The sequence below is a fragment of the Penicillium cinerascens genome (assembly GCF_028974065.1).
Source record: "Penicillium cinerascens strain IBT 15544 chromosome Unknown contig_5_segment0_segment0, whole genome shotgun sequence".
NCBI lineage: Eukaryota > Fungi > Ascomycota > Eurotiomycetes > Eurotiales > Aspergillaceae > Penicillium > Penicillium cinerascens.
The window spans coordinates 1,869,721-1,883,654 of record NW_026695294.1 but is presented as its reverse complement, the minus strand read 5'-3'; the positions used below and the strand labels follow the sequence as shown (position 1 = coordinate 1,883,654).

Below are 13,934 nucleotides of genomic sequence, written 5' to 3'. Positions count from 1 at the left end.
ACGGAACATGAACAGTGTGCACAGAAAATGCAGAAAACGAGGCTATTGACCAGCGTCAAAATCAACGAACAGTTTGACCATTGCAGAAAGGCCCACGAACAGGTCGCGGGCAGTAGTAAGCCCCTTCACTCGTGTCTCGTTTCAGGGTGATAGATGGCAAGACTTGGAGCACTTTTCGGGAGTATATCAGATGATAGAAATTTTTAGATAATGCCTTTTCGCCTATCGTACTCTCGCCCAGGTATACTTCTAGCCATGCGATACTATTCAATACCTGAAGAACGAGTTACGTATATGCTTCAGCGAATAGTCTTGCCTAAAGCTTAGGCAGCCACGTGAAATGTGGTACTTTCAGCCACAAACCGAGCAAAACGATCAGATAGCGATACGTTTACCAAATCCCGGCATTTTTGAAGTGAGTGGAGTTGTCCGGCGGCGCTGTTCGGCATGTGGTGTCGTGACTCCATTGGTTGAGAGTTCCAAGTGTAGGGACCGAGCCCTCATCAATATTAATATGGGTATTGTGCCTAGTGTCCAGAAACATGGCGCGACTCTAGGATGGATGGAAGAATGGGGCTGGCGCTGTTATTGAGAGACCTCGGAAAAAATCATGAAGGGCACGGGACTGGAAAAATCTGATTAGATTAAGATTAGATGAGGCGATTGATTGATTGATTAATTAGCTGATCCGTGGATGCAAGTAAGACAGGTTTCCTGCCACGCTAGAGAAGGAAGCGTCCTGTCTGCGAAAACACTTTCCTTTTCTCACAATGGCAAACATGATTGGGCGCACCTGGGAGGCTAACGGTCGGGTGGGCCTCTGCCCGAGGCAAAGTGTCATGGAATCCGAAAAGCCCAGGGTCTGAATGAGGCCAGGCCCGAGTTAAGCTCTAGCGTCCCAGTTGTGTTTGATGGTCCCTTTGACAGGTCCACACTTAGACCATTCCTTTCTGCGCCGGGCCTTACTCCGGCCATCCCGGAATCTGTGCTGTAGTCGAGGCGTGGCTATTCCAGATGAACTCATGGGTGTGACACTCGTTAGCCGATGGAAATTGTCTTGATGGAGGCTGGGTCAGTCTTCTGACAGGCCATCTGATAAGAGTTGGTGGCGCTGCGCATGGCCTTTCACTGCTGAAGGCACCAGCGAGAGCTGAGACTTTGGTCTTGGCGAAACTAGGTGCTCGCGGCGACCCCGATTTGACGATGGCCACGCTCGGTGAAGGATCCACACGATACCTGTTGGGGCCAAAGCAGAATTTTGTTGCTCCCTTCCCGCTTGGGACACGGCCGAACGCTTCAATTCAGTTTAATCATGGCGACGCGTACATCACAGACGATGATGACATTGTAGAAAAACAAAACATTTTATCATGCATGATCATAGACTCCTTTAAACTTGCTATGTAACTTGAAAGTCGCACGCAAACGGAGGGCCGCATTTGGCAACGCTGTGACACTGGCGGATCGTATCGGGGGGAATCCCGGTCCCTGGCCAATGAGAGCCCAGTACCGAGCAACGGAAAACAGCCACAGCGCGACCTGATTGGTCACTAGCGTGTTATCTGATGGGCCCCGCCGGATTATCTGATCATTTTCTAGGTGGGAAAAGCCTTTCGGCTTCCTTTGGTTCCATGACCTCCAGTTGCACCTGAGAGAGAAAAAGTCTCAGGCGCACCGAGCGGGATTTTCTCGCCCTGGTTCCCCTATCGCATAATCTCTTCTACTTTAAGAACCGCCGTCCCACCGTCTTTCCCATCCGTGCTTAATATTCGTACGCTGATTTTCCGATCTCTCCGCCGTTTCGACTGCCCTTTTGCTCCGTCTGGGGCCTAGGACCTACTCCGCTCCCGCATTGGCCTACTGGTCGCCATAGCGGTTCATAATGGGTGCCCTTGACAATGTGCGAGGCCGCGACGAAGGCGGACGCTTCACCAGCACTGTCGTCGATTCCGAGACTACCACGTACGAGGAGAAGCATGCGCATTCTGCCGACAACACCGAAGCTTCTCCCCCGGATTATGAGTCCAACACTAGCGACGGATCGGAGAATTCGTTCGGCATTAATGGCGTCGAGGATGATGTAAAGGAGGCCGAGCGTAACCCCGACCATGTTACGACCCAGGCTAGTTTGGGTCAGCAGAAGGCCGAAGCCGCTGCTCTGGTTTGGAGCCGCCCAGTGGTGTTCGGTCTTTATGCATGGTAAGCACAGATTCCATGTGGGAAATATCTTATTAAATGGTCTATCTAACAATCTCGAATGATCAGGATCTGGATCTGTTTCTTCATGCTTGCTCTGCACTCCGCCATTAGCGGTACTCTCATCAACTACGTCTTCTCCAGCTTCAAGTCCGCCCCGCAGGTCTCTACTTCCTACATCCTATCTACCATTATTGGTGGTGTGCTTAAGCTGCCTCTGGCCAAGACCCTTCAACTCTGGGGCCGCGCCGAGGCCTTGGTATTCTCGACCGCCGTCTACATTCTCGGCATGATCATTCTGGCCGCTTGCAATGGCCCAAGTGCTTTTGCCGCTGGATACGTACTATACTGGATTGGCTACTACTGCATATACCTGATTCTGGATATTTTCGTGGCAGATACCACCGGTCTTCGTTCGCGAGCCTTTGCATTTGCATTTGCCTCAACACCGTTTATTTGCACTGCATTCACTGGTTCATTGGCGGCAGAGCATATCTACAAAAATTCCGGCTGGCGGTGGGGCTACGGAATGTTCTGCATTATCCAGCCGGCCATTTTCCTGCCCCTGGCCGGTGTCTTCAAATTCTATGAGAAGAAGGCTATCAAAATGGGTATCTGGCAGCCTCGCAACAGCAGCCGAACCAAGATGCAGTCGATCATGCACTACATCCACGAGTTTGACGTGATCGGCGCTTTCCTGCTTATGTCCGCGTGGGTGATGTTCCTGCTGCCCTTCAGTCTGACTCAGTACGGCCGCTCTCAGTACTCTAGCGCTACCTTCATTGCCCTGGTAGTGGTTGGATTCTGCATGCTCTTCGTGTTCGCTGCGTGGGAGAAGTGGTTTGCCCGCACCCACTTCATCCGCTACGAGCTGCTTCGCCGACCTACCATCCTGGGTGCATGTATCTGTGCCGCCACCCTGTACTTCAGCTTCTACCTGTGGGACCAGTACTTCTACAACTTCGTCCTGATCACCTACAACTTGGATATCACTTTGACTGGATACATGACCCAGATCTATAACGTTGGATCTTGCTTCTGGTCCCCGATTCTGGGTCTGTTTATCTGGGCCACCCGCCGCTTCAAGTATGTCTGCTTGTTCTTCGGTGTGCCCCTAATGATTCTTGGCTCCGGCCTGATGATCTACTTCCGTGGTGGAGATCACGGTATTGGCTACATTGTCATGTGTCAGATCTTCATCGCTTTCGCCGGAGGTACTCTGGTTATTGGCGAGGATATGGCAGTCATGGCCGGCGGTGGTCGTGAGGGTACCCCGATGATGCTGGCCCTGATCGGTCTGTTCTCCAGCATCGGTGGCGCCATTGGTTATGCTGTCTCTGCTGCAATCTACAACAACACCTTTGTGAGCGCGCTTGCTAGCCAGCTGCCCGATAACCTCAAGGGCAACGCCACTCAGGTTTACCTCGATGGTATCACCACCCAGGATGCCTTCCCCGTGGGATCTGTTCTTCGTGATGCCGCCATTCACGCCTGGGGCTACTCGCAGCGCATGAACTGCATAGCCTCGACCTGCGTCTTGGTCCTTCTCATCCCAGCCGTGGCCATGTGGAAGAACTACGACGTCGGCAAGAAGCAAAACAAGGGTACTATGCTTTTCCAGTAAGCAGTTCCTGAGAATAATTACGAAGTCATGTGTCTCGGGTGAAAATACTCCGAGCTTGATGGATGATGCATCCTGGCTCGAGCGGGTCCCGGAGCAGGCGACAAAAAGATCTGTATGATCACCTTGTATATTAGTTACTTGCATTCACATAATACCATAATCTCCTGCAATCGCAGAAGATCTTCTGTCATTGTTTCTTCCCCTGTTTGTATATCCAGGTATAGTAGTAGCAGACCCCGCCTTCCTCGGGGCCCTTGCATCTACGCTAACGCCTCACGGTTGCTCCTACTGTCGATCATATCAACAATGCAACTCCGCAATCAAAACTGCAACCAAACCGCCATGACCGCACTCCATTTATACGACACCACACGCCATTCCATGTGCCTCCCCCAGCCCAGGAGCCGAAACCCCCAAACCAACGCGTGAAATCGCGGGGTGCCGCTCACATTCCAGCACCATGCCGCTCCTCCAAGCAGGCGTGTTCAGCCTTCTCCTCGCCTCAACAGCAACAGCAACAAAAGATGACCTCATTCACGTCAACCCACTCATCGGCTCTACCAACGGCGGCAACGTCTTCGCCGGCGCAAGTCTACCCTACGGCCTCGCCAAACCCGTCGCCGATGTCGACGGCCAGAATACGGGCGGCTTCTCAACGGACGGTAGCAATGTCACCGGGTTCTCGCAAATGCACGATAGCGGCACCGGCGGGAACCCTTCTATGGGCCAATTCCCGCTGTTCCCGCAGTACTGTGCTGGTAATGTCGTTGATAACTGCAAGTTTCCCAAGACTGCGCGCGCGACGCCGTATAAGATGGCTTCGGTAGATGCGAAGCCGGGATATTTTGCGCTTGAGCTTGAAGGTGGTGTTCGCGCGGAAATGACTGCTTCGCGGCGGGCGGCGCTGTATCGGTTTACGTTCCCCGAAGGGAAGACGGCGAATGGAGAGGTGTTTGATCCGTTGATTTCATTGGATCTGACGGATCTGTGGGATAGTCGGCAGAATGCCACTGTCAGTGTTGATCCTGAGGCTGGCCGGATTGAGGGGAATGGTACCTTCTTGCCCAGCTTCGGGGCTGGGTATTATCAGGCGTTCTTCTGTGCCGATTTTGTCGGTGCGAAGGTTCGTGATAGTGGGATTTGGGTGAATGATCGTGCGGGCTCGGAGCCTAAAGAGCTTTTTGTAACCCGTGGATTCAACAATTTCTATCTTCAGGCTGGTGGCTACATGAGTTTTGAGCGGCCGGATGACGGAGTTGTTACTGCGCGGGTTGGTGTCAGCTTTGTTAGCACCGATCAGGCCTGCTCGAATGCGGAGAAGGAGATATCTGATCCGCTTAATGATTTTGGCAAGCTGCAACAGACTGCTGAGGACGAGTGGAGTGAGAAGCTCAGTCCAATCAAGGTCACGTCTGGCGGTGCGAGCAATGATATGCTGGAGGCTTTCTGGAGTGGTATCTATAGGACTATGCTCTCCCCTCAAGACATGACCGGAGAGAATCCGCTCTGGCAAAGTGACGAGCCATACTTCGACTCCTTTTATTGTCTATGGGATGGCTTCCGATCCCAGCATCCATTCTTGACGATATTGGATCCCCAGGCCGAGTCACGTATGGTTCGCAGTCTCCTCGACACCTTCAAACATGTGGGATGGCTGCCCGACTGCCGCATGTCTCTGTGCAAAGGATGGACCCAAGGTGGTTCCAACGCCGACGTGGTGCTCGCAGATGGCTACGTTAAGAACCTAACTGGGATTGACTGGGAACTTGCATACAACGCCATGGTCAACGATGCTGAGAACGAACCTTTGGAGTGGTCAGACGAAGGACGCGGAGGTCTTCAGAGCTGGAAACGGCTGAATTACATCCCATACCTCGACTTTGACTACCTCGGCTTTGGTACAAATTCTCGAAGTATATCGCGGACCCTGGAGTATGCCTACAATGACTACAGTCTTTCAATCGTGGCCAAAGGTATTGGCAAACAGGATCATACAAAGTACCTATCTCGTGCCGGGAACTGGCAGAATCTTTTCAAAGAGGATCAGACTTCGTTCCTGGGAAATGGAACTGATACTGGCTTCACGGGATTCTTCCAGCCTAAGTATCTCAATGGTACTTGGGGCTTCCAAGATCCTATTGCTTGCAGTCCGTTGGCTACCTTCTGCTCTTTGACCACCAATCCTTCCGAGACATTCGAGTCCAGCATTTGGGAGTACCTCTTGTATGTCCACCCTGCCCGAGCTGCTTCAAAAGCACTATACTGATTTTAATAGCTATGTTCCCCACGACATCGCCAAGTTGATCAAGTTTGTGGGTGGTTCGGACGAGTTCGTGGCTCGCTTGGACTACTTCCACGAATCGGGCCTGGCCGACATTGGCAATGAGCCCGTCTTCCTCACCGTGTACGAGTACCACTATGCCGGTCGCCCGGGTCTCTCCGCGCGCCGGGCCCACAGCTACATCCCTTCGTCATTCAACGCAACCAACGGTGGCCTGCCCGGCAATGATGATTCCGGTGCCATGGGCTCATTCTTGGCCTGGAGTATGATAGGACTGTTTCCCAACCCAGGCCAGAATGTTTACCTGATCAATCCTCCATTTTTCGAGGCCGTTGAAATCACCCACCCAGAAACCAAGCAGACTGCCACGATTCGCAACGTCAACTTCGATAAATCGTACAAGAACATCTATATCCAAAGTGCCAAGCTTAATGGCAAGCCATACACCAAGAGCTGGATCGGACATGAGTTTTTCACCGAGGGTATGATGCTCGAACTGACGCTGGGCGACAAAGAGAGTAAGTGGGCAACAAGCAAGGAGGACTTGCCTCCGAGTTTGAGCGACGGCATTGCACAGGATGAGATGCAGCTTGCATAGACGCAAGATAAAGTTTCTGCCTGTTGCTGTGTTTTATGTTACATGGTGTCCAATGGAGGGGGTGCCTTTCTAGCGGTCTGGAAGCATTTTTATCTCAGATCTAACTGTGTATGCTATTCCCGGAGCACATCCGATGTGGGTCAGATAACGAGCTGTCCTGAAACCGGGGATCCGTGATCTCTAACTATCTACAATCAATGCATGGACGGAGACATTCTCAAGTAAAAACCACTGTAACTGTAAGACACGACAGTGGAAAGCCAGCAGTCGTACGTATTACCAGTCAAAAGCCAAAAATGCCCGCATCTGGACATGACTAAGCCACCCTTTATCGGCCGCGAACACGTCAGGGCCTTAAACCCCGGAAGGGTTCTCCTTTTGCAACTCTTCATCCTCAATTACTACCAAACTCTCTTTCTTTCGTGTGGTCAGGGAAGGCCCTGCAAATTCATCGCTCCGGGCGCCACTTGGTTCGGACGTTTGTCGACATTTCCCTAGCTCCCCGAACCGCCATGGCGAACCGGCAAATCACACGGCGCATCGCCATCAGCGCCGCGATGTCGATATGCCTCCTCTTCTTCCTCTTTATCCGCCCGCAGGGCCCTCCAAGTCCTGCCGTCCGAGCTCCCGGGCACATTACGCACAACTCGGCGCCCGCGCCGGGGATCACCATCCAGGAAAATATACTGAAAGGGGCGGTGGTGATGCCGAAACTGGGCAATGAGACGGTCAAGTAAGGGATGCCCTACGCAAGAGAATGAGGTGGCAATAACGGAAAGACTGATTTTTGTCCCTGATTCGCAGAGCTGAACTGGGCCGTGCGACGTGGAAGTATTTCCACACTGTCATGGCTCGATTCCCCGAGAAGCCTACCCTCGACGAGCAGGAAGCCTTGCGCTCGTATATCCACCTCTTCGCGCGACTGTATCCTTGGTATGGTGACAACTTTTCTTTCGCTGCTCCTCCCGGCCCGCCTTGTATCAGTGCCACACGCAATAATGTCCACAACTAACCGTGAAACAGCGGCGAATGCGCGGAACATTTCCAGCAACATCTAAGCAAATACCCACCGCAGGTATCATCGCGGAACTCCGCAGCAGGGTGGGCATGCTTCATCCACAACGAGGTCAATGCGATGCTTGATAAACCAGAATTCGACTGCAACGACCTCGGCTCGTTCTACGACTGTGGATGCGGCGGCGACGAGGCAAGTGGCGAGGACAAGAGCAAGGATGGACGCTCGGCCACCCATGCCGATACGCCACAGGATGGGGACGATCGTCACGATAACTTGGCAGTGGAAATCTCCAAGGAAGCGTCAGTGCCTCTCTTTCGCGCATTGCGCTTGCGCTAGCATAGCGTACTGACATGGGTTACAGGACTACGCGCGGTTGACATCATTAAATGTCGCGCATTCATTCTCCTTTGAAAAGTCTCGAGAAGGGTCGATCTTGCATGGCGTTTGTGCTTTAGCATGTGGAGCCGGTCTCTGGTGTACATTACTCGTTTAGATGATATCCATATATACCCAGACCATTTTTCCGTTCGACGCGCCGTCCCGCTGCAGCCAAAGCGCAATTTCAATGCTCCGACTCGCTCGTCGCCCTCGATTATATCGCAGCACACCCGTACTTTGTGTACATGGGTAACGGCCGCAGTGCCGATCCCCAAGCTACCCCCACGGTGCATGACCCGAACGCGCGCGTTCCAGGATCATCCTATCCGGTGATCCAGCTCCGTTGCGCATGACCCGTCCTGGCCCGGCTTATCTTCTAGGACTTGAACCTTGGGGTATACACTGCGATCTTGTATGCCGTAGTACACGCTAGTCTTTGTCTCGCGGGTCTACCAAGAATGAGTGCTACCCTAGAGCGCGCGATGTCTCCATGTCGCATCCTCGTGATACGTCCAGCCCGCGGAAGTCGGATCTAGTTGCGGCCCCAAGAAATGGCGATAATCATTACGAAAGATAGCCCAAGAAAGGGCCTCATAAGATGCACATCTAAGTATATCCAAGCTAAGCTTGGAGTAATAAAAGCAACAGGCCCCATCAAACCCAAGCCAAGCGCCCATGTTTTATCATCAGTTATCCGCGATTTGAGTTCGGCCAAAAATAGCGGGGGCCACGCTTCAGCTGATAACAAATGAAAGAATGAGGTCTCCTGACAAGGCCGCTTGACCGTGAACAACCCACCAACCATAGACTGGCGGGACGGCAACACGATCGGCCTGGATCAACCCCTCAGGTGTGGGCATTCGCGTTCGGACGCAACTATGAAACAGGCCCGGGGGCTTCTGTTCTCATAAAACAGTCAGGGGCTGCTTATGCGTATTTACATCCTTCCAGTTGCTTTTACAACTCCGTGCTTCCATTCTATACTTTTTCTCTTTCCGTCTGTCTGTCGCGGACACCTGACTTTGCAGGCACGAATAATAATACACCCCAATCCAGTCTAGCGCTATTACCTTAAGGAGTTAGCGTATCGCCGCGCGCCGTCTCGGTCCCAAATTTCGACGCGCAGAAAAGGAAAAAAAAGAAGAAAAAGTTCAAGGAAATCACGAACGGCTGAAACTGGGCGCATCTCGTGCAAGCGCTGAAAGTTTGTCCATCTGCAAGGGATAACCTTCTCCTTTTCCACCTCCGCACTTTTTCTCCCTCTCGCGCATCGACAGCCTTGATTGTCGCATTCATTCGACATTCGACTCGTGATTTGGTTTGATAACGAAACTCGACATTCGATACTCTACGTCGGCGTATCGCGCACTTTATTCCAACCCTTTTTTACACCGCCAAAATGGTGTCCTTTTCGTGCGAGGTGAGTGGGAGGGAAGCCGCCGGGATCCAAGCGCAGACGCCCGGAGAATTCTTGCTAACTCAATCCTTTGCTAGAACTGTGGTGATATCCTCACTAAGAAGAAGCTCGACCCCCACCGTAACCAGTGTCGTGGCGCGTCTTTCACCTGTATCGACTGCATGGTTCATTTCTACGGTACTGAGTATCGTGCCCACACGGTACGTTTCTGATTGAATTGTGTTAAAATCGGTCTTCAGATGCCATGAAATTGGCGCAGACTGCGCGCATGGCTTGATGGAAGACCAGACACTGTGATTCGATTCTTCTCATTGACCACTGCTAACCATTCCTTCCTACTAGTCATGCATGAGCGAGGCGCAAAAGTATCAGGGCGCGTTGTATAAAGAAAAGCCGAACAAGAAGGGCCCGAAAACTCCGAATCAGAATGCAAAGAATAACGCCAATGCGCGCAATCAGCAACCCCGGGTGGAGGACGCTTCCGCCTCTGATGCAGATCTCGTCAAGTCCCATATCAACATTCCCCCTCCTCCGGCCCCTACTCCCCCTCCTGCGGGCGAGGCGAAGTCCACCTCCGCTGCATTGAACAAGGATAACAAGGCTGTCAATGTCTTCGACTACCTGGTCACCGACGAGACCCCGAATGCGTCAAAGGTCTCGCTAGCCACGCCCAAGGAGCAAATGGCCATGAACCCCAAGGCGCGCTCTCTGTTCGAACCCAGCAATGCTCTTGCCAAGCTGGATACCAAAACGGATGACGAGGGCAACTACGATATTGCATATGAGGAGAATGGCTTTTCATATGGCGGAGGTCCCATTCCGCCGTCCATGTACCCCAACGATGTGCCCAATGTCTCGACCGAGTTCGTTACACCGGCACCTAAGAAGAAGAAGGACCGCAAGGAAAAGCGCTCTGCTACAACTAGCGAGAAGAAGCGGAAGCGTGGCCAGGGCGACGAGATGGGCAGCCCGCAAAACGACATTGACACTCCTATGATGGACGCCCCTTCCAGCGTTATCAACAACGCAGGCACGCCGATGCTGGCCCACTCTGGCCTGACCGGCAATTTGAACCGCATGATGCGCTCTCCCTCGTCCAACGCAGATGAGACGCCCGACCACATCGTCCGCGCGCCCTATAACGATGCCTCATCCCCAATCAAGCGCACACGCCGCAACGGCAAGGAAGCAAACGGTGACCAAGGCCTTGGGATCTCAATGAAGAACCGTGCCGAGCGCTTCGTCTCCTCCATGTTCGGCGGCTCCGTCGTGTCAAATGGCAGCAATGCCAGTAAGGAAGATACCTCCCGCGCTCTCGTCCGCACTCGACGAGGCAGCTCATCCAGCGGCGACGGCCAGCTGGAAGTCCGCAAGAAGAAGTCCCATCGCTCGCACAACACCTCGGAAACACACGAGCGCGAGCGCGAGCGCAAGTCCAAGCGCAAGAGCAGCAACCCCACGGACGGAGACCGGCCCTCGCGCCGCCAGAAACAGACCGATGAGCGTCGACGCTCTTACTCCCGCTCCCCTCACCGCGACAGTCGCCAGGTGACAATCTACCATAAGTCAAAGGCGCTGACTCACGGTGAAGACCCTCTGCAGCGCGAAATGGCTACACATTTCCTGTCCATTGTCTCCAAAGATAATGACCGCGGCTGCTCCGTCCACAAGGCTCTCAAGCGCTTCCATCGCGATTTCTCGGATGAGAATGATGCTGATCGGGGCCGCGATCAGGGACGGAGTCGGGCGGACCGGGAACGGAGGGCCGAGGATGAGAAGGATCTTTGGCGCTCGCTACGACTGAGACGGAATGACCGTGGGGAAATTGTTGTTTTTGTCTGAAGCATTACATTCCTACGAAATGTTAATTTTGCGAGGTTTCAAAAGGTGATTCGGGAAGGGACTGGTCTATGAGGTGAATGGCCGGTGTACGTTTTGCATAGCGCGATTGATTTTCCTATGGTCCTGTGCATACTCTTAATATTTGAACCCAATTGGATGCCAATTTGGTATGTGTGCAGTCAGTCTGTATTGTAGCACTTTGGTATTCTTTATACCCTTTTTGAAAAAGTCGACCTTAGCTAGGTACAGTACCATAGGTATACTCATCAACTAGGGACTCGCGGAAACTCATATAACTGGCATTTTTTTCATTTTTCAACATATCCTAGTATGAACTAGAAAACGATTTGAGCGAAGCTTTCCTGTTATGATTCTTCCGCGACGGAAAGGATTATGGGTCACCACATCAGGCTTCTTCGAATCCCCACACGAAACCCTTTTAGTCATTATGCCAATAACCACTTCAGAGGTCATAATTGGAGCCCCAAAGTCTCCAATACAGGCGCCTTGCCCCGGCTCATGCTCAGTGGTATTTGAATTGTACATGAAGATCTTGGGTTGAATACTGCCGGAGGAACAGGGTATTAGGATGGAGACTGAAAAACACACTAGAATTCAATTCCGTGCAATAATACTCCTATACACCCCTACAGTGCCCTTGTACCATCATTCTCAGCACCACTATCTGAGAGCCGCTAGAATCTGCATAATATTGCTCACTTCTTGGCTAGGATCCAGTTAAACGCGACGCTGCGCGACACTCCATTTTCTTCTTCAGAATCCACAACAACCTCATCAATCTCCATCTCAAAGCCGATATCTGCAAGTAGTCTTCTCATCTCTTCTCTACCCCAACCACTCCAATGAATTGCCCCTTTAGTGCCGCCTAACCAGGATTGATCAGAAGAGCTCGCAAATTCAGCCTCGGGGAAATTCGCCAGAAGCCGTCCCCCAGGTTTCAGCCAATCAAAAATGCGACGAAGAATCACAGTTTGTTCGTTGCGCGGCAGATGAAATATGGAGTACATGGCAGTCACAGCATCGAAATGCTCCCGAGTAAAGTCCAATTCCATCATGTCCCCTTGTATTAGGTTCACTGACTCAGGCAGTCGCTCTTTTGCCATAGCAATCTGAGTGTCGGATATATCATTTGCGGTGACGCTGATGTATTCACGAGATGCCAAAAGTTGAGTGCACGGTACCCCAGCACCACAACCTAGCTCAAGGATGCGTATTTTCCGATTTTCCTTTGCGGAATCAAGGGATTTAAGCATAGTCTCGAGATAGGAAAGACGTATTTCATGAGAAGGTTCCGTCCATTTCAGGTAGACGTCGGCAATATCGTCATAAGCTTTCTTTATGTCGTCCTTGATTCGGTGGCTATCGATAGGCTCGGACATTCTGGTAGAGTATATCTTGATTTAAAGTGGGATACTGAATAGTGAATTTGGTTAGAAAGCGAAATTATGAAGGGAAGAAAGGTTGCCATCAGATGATGTTCTCAAATATTTGTAAGACTAACAATGACTCATTCGACGCTGAAATCAAATACAACATGTTTCAGGATACGACTAAGCAGGGGTATAGCAGTTAACCCAAATAGGTATAATGTAATACAAGATAAAGTAACCAAAAAAGATTAAAAAGATTCATGGCTGAAACTGGGCTTGATCCTTCCCGTAATACATGCAGCCTGAGGTAGAAGAAGAAGATTGGGGACCAAAAAAAAAAAAACTACTGAAATAAAATTCATTTCGGACGAGGAGGAGGATGGGGGCTCAAAGCACAGTCGGATCGAGCGCCGGGGTCAAATTTAGGCCCCGGGGGCAGGGCTATTCCTCTTTCCATGAGACAACGTCGCTCTCTTCCTTTTCTTGTTGATCAACAGCCATGAACCGGGTCAGCATTTCTTCATCCTCCAGCTCTCCCACCATCGGGACACACCAGCCTCTGCACAAACCTGGGAGCCGACGACCCATTTTCATCCAATTCAAATAGTTCTCCAAGGAAGTAAGTTGTTCACTTAAGCTTTCTGACTTGGAACCTTGCACCCCTTGATCCACTCCCTCGAACCCAAAAGCCGCCAAAAAACGGGTACGGCTGGATCCAACCCGTTTGCCCACTTGTTTTGGCGAGGTCTAGTAGTGATTGCTCAAGGTATAATGGCAACCACCATGATGTTTGCGTTCAAGCCACCGGGGCATAAACCAATGCAATAAAATAGGTCGATTTAGCGTCTAATTTCCTTATGTACTATTGAGTATCTTGGCAATTTTACGAAGTGGAAGCTACGATGGCACGGCTTGGCGTCTCTTTACTTAAGTGTGCTCTCGAACCTCCTCCCGCTCGACATGATGCGAATTCTCCTCTTTTCGGCCTACTGAGAAGCTTGCTTCGGGAACACAGCGGAGTACCACCAACTGAAGGTACCACTGAAGGACAAGAAGGCACAGCCAATGATGTAGTTACTACCTCTGATGTTCCTTAGCTGCCAGCGACTTCGGCAGGATCCACGTGGCTAAGTCCCGGGTAAAGCATACGTTTCTCGGGCCTTGGTGAGCAGGAGCTTTACAATACGGG

The 13,934-nt window shown here is 51.7% G+C and overlaps 5 protein-coding genes across 5 annotated transcripts; 4 read left to right on the top strand and 1 right to left on the bottom strand.

Annotated features, from left to right (window-relative positions):
- Positions 1-1,882: 1,882 nt before the first annotated feature.
- On the top strand, positions 1,883-3,820 carry sit2 (putative siderochrome-iron transporter; the record flags this gene model as incomplete). The annotated part of the gene is made up of 2 exons (XM_058452224.1): positions 1,883-2,199; positions 2,266-3,820. The coding sequence occupies 2 exons, from the start codon at positions 1,883-1,885 to the stop codon at positions 3,818-3,820; spliced, it is 1,872 nt and encodes a 623-aa protein (XP_058308762.1).
- Positions 3,821-4,280: 460 nt separating this feature from the next.
- On the top strand, positions 4,281-6,699 carry N7498_005161 (GH92 family glycosyl hydrolase; the record flags this gene model as incomplete). Its single annotated transcript, XM_058452223.1, has 2 exons — positions 4,281-6,043; positions 6,096-6,699. The coding sequence occupies 2 exons, from the start codon at positions 4,281-4,283 to the stop codon at positions 6,697-6,699; spliced, it is 2,367 nt and encodes a 788-aa protein (XP_058308761.1).
- A 512-nt stretch (positions 6,700-7,211) lies between these two features.
- N7498_005160 (flavin-linked sulfhydryl oxidase ERV2) lies at positions 7,212-8,094 on the top strand (the record flags this gene model as incomplete). The annotated part of the gene is made up of 4 exons (XM_058452222.1): positions 7,212-7,432; positions 7,504-7,632; positions 7,723-8,016; positions 8,079-8,094. The coding sequence occupies 4 exons, from the start codon at positions 7,212-7,214 to the stop codon at positions 8,092-8,094; spliced, it is 660 nt and encodes a 219-aa protein (XP_058308760.1).
- Positions 8,095-9,494: 1,400 nt separating this feature from the next.
- Positions 9,495-11,354, top strand: N7498_005159 (LYAR-type C2HC zinc finger protein; the record flags this gene model as incomplete). Its single annotated transcript, XM_058452221.1, has 3 exons — positions 9,495-9,515; positions 9,590-9,712; positions 9,855-11,354. The coding sequence occupies 3 exons, from the start codon at positions 9,495-9,497 to the stop codon at positions 11,352-11,354; spliced, it is 1,644 nt and encodes a 547-aa protein (XP_058308759.1).
- A 716-nt stretch (positions 11,355-12,070) lies between these two features.
- N7498_005158 (class I SAM-dependent methyltransferase) lies at positions 12,071-12,754 on the bottom strand (the record flags this gene model as incomplete). The annotated part of the gene is made up of 1 exon (XM_058452220.1): positions 12,071-12,754. One exon carries the CDS (start codon positions 12,752-12,754, stop codon positions 12,071-12,073), a length of 684 nt encoding a protein of 227 aa, XP_058308758.1.
- Between the last annotated feature and the right edge of the window lie 1,180 nt (positions 12,755-13,934).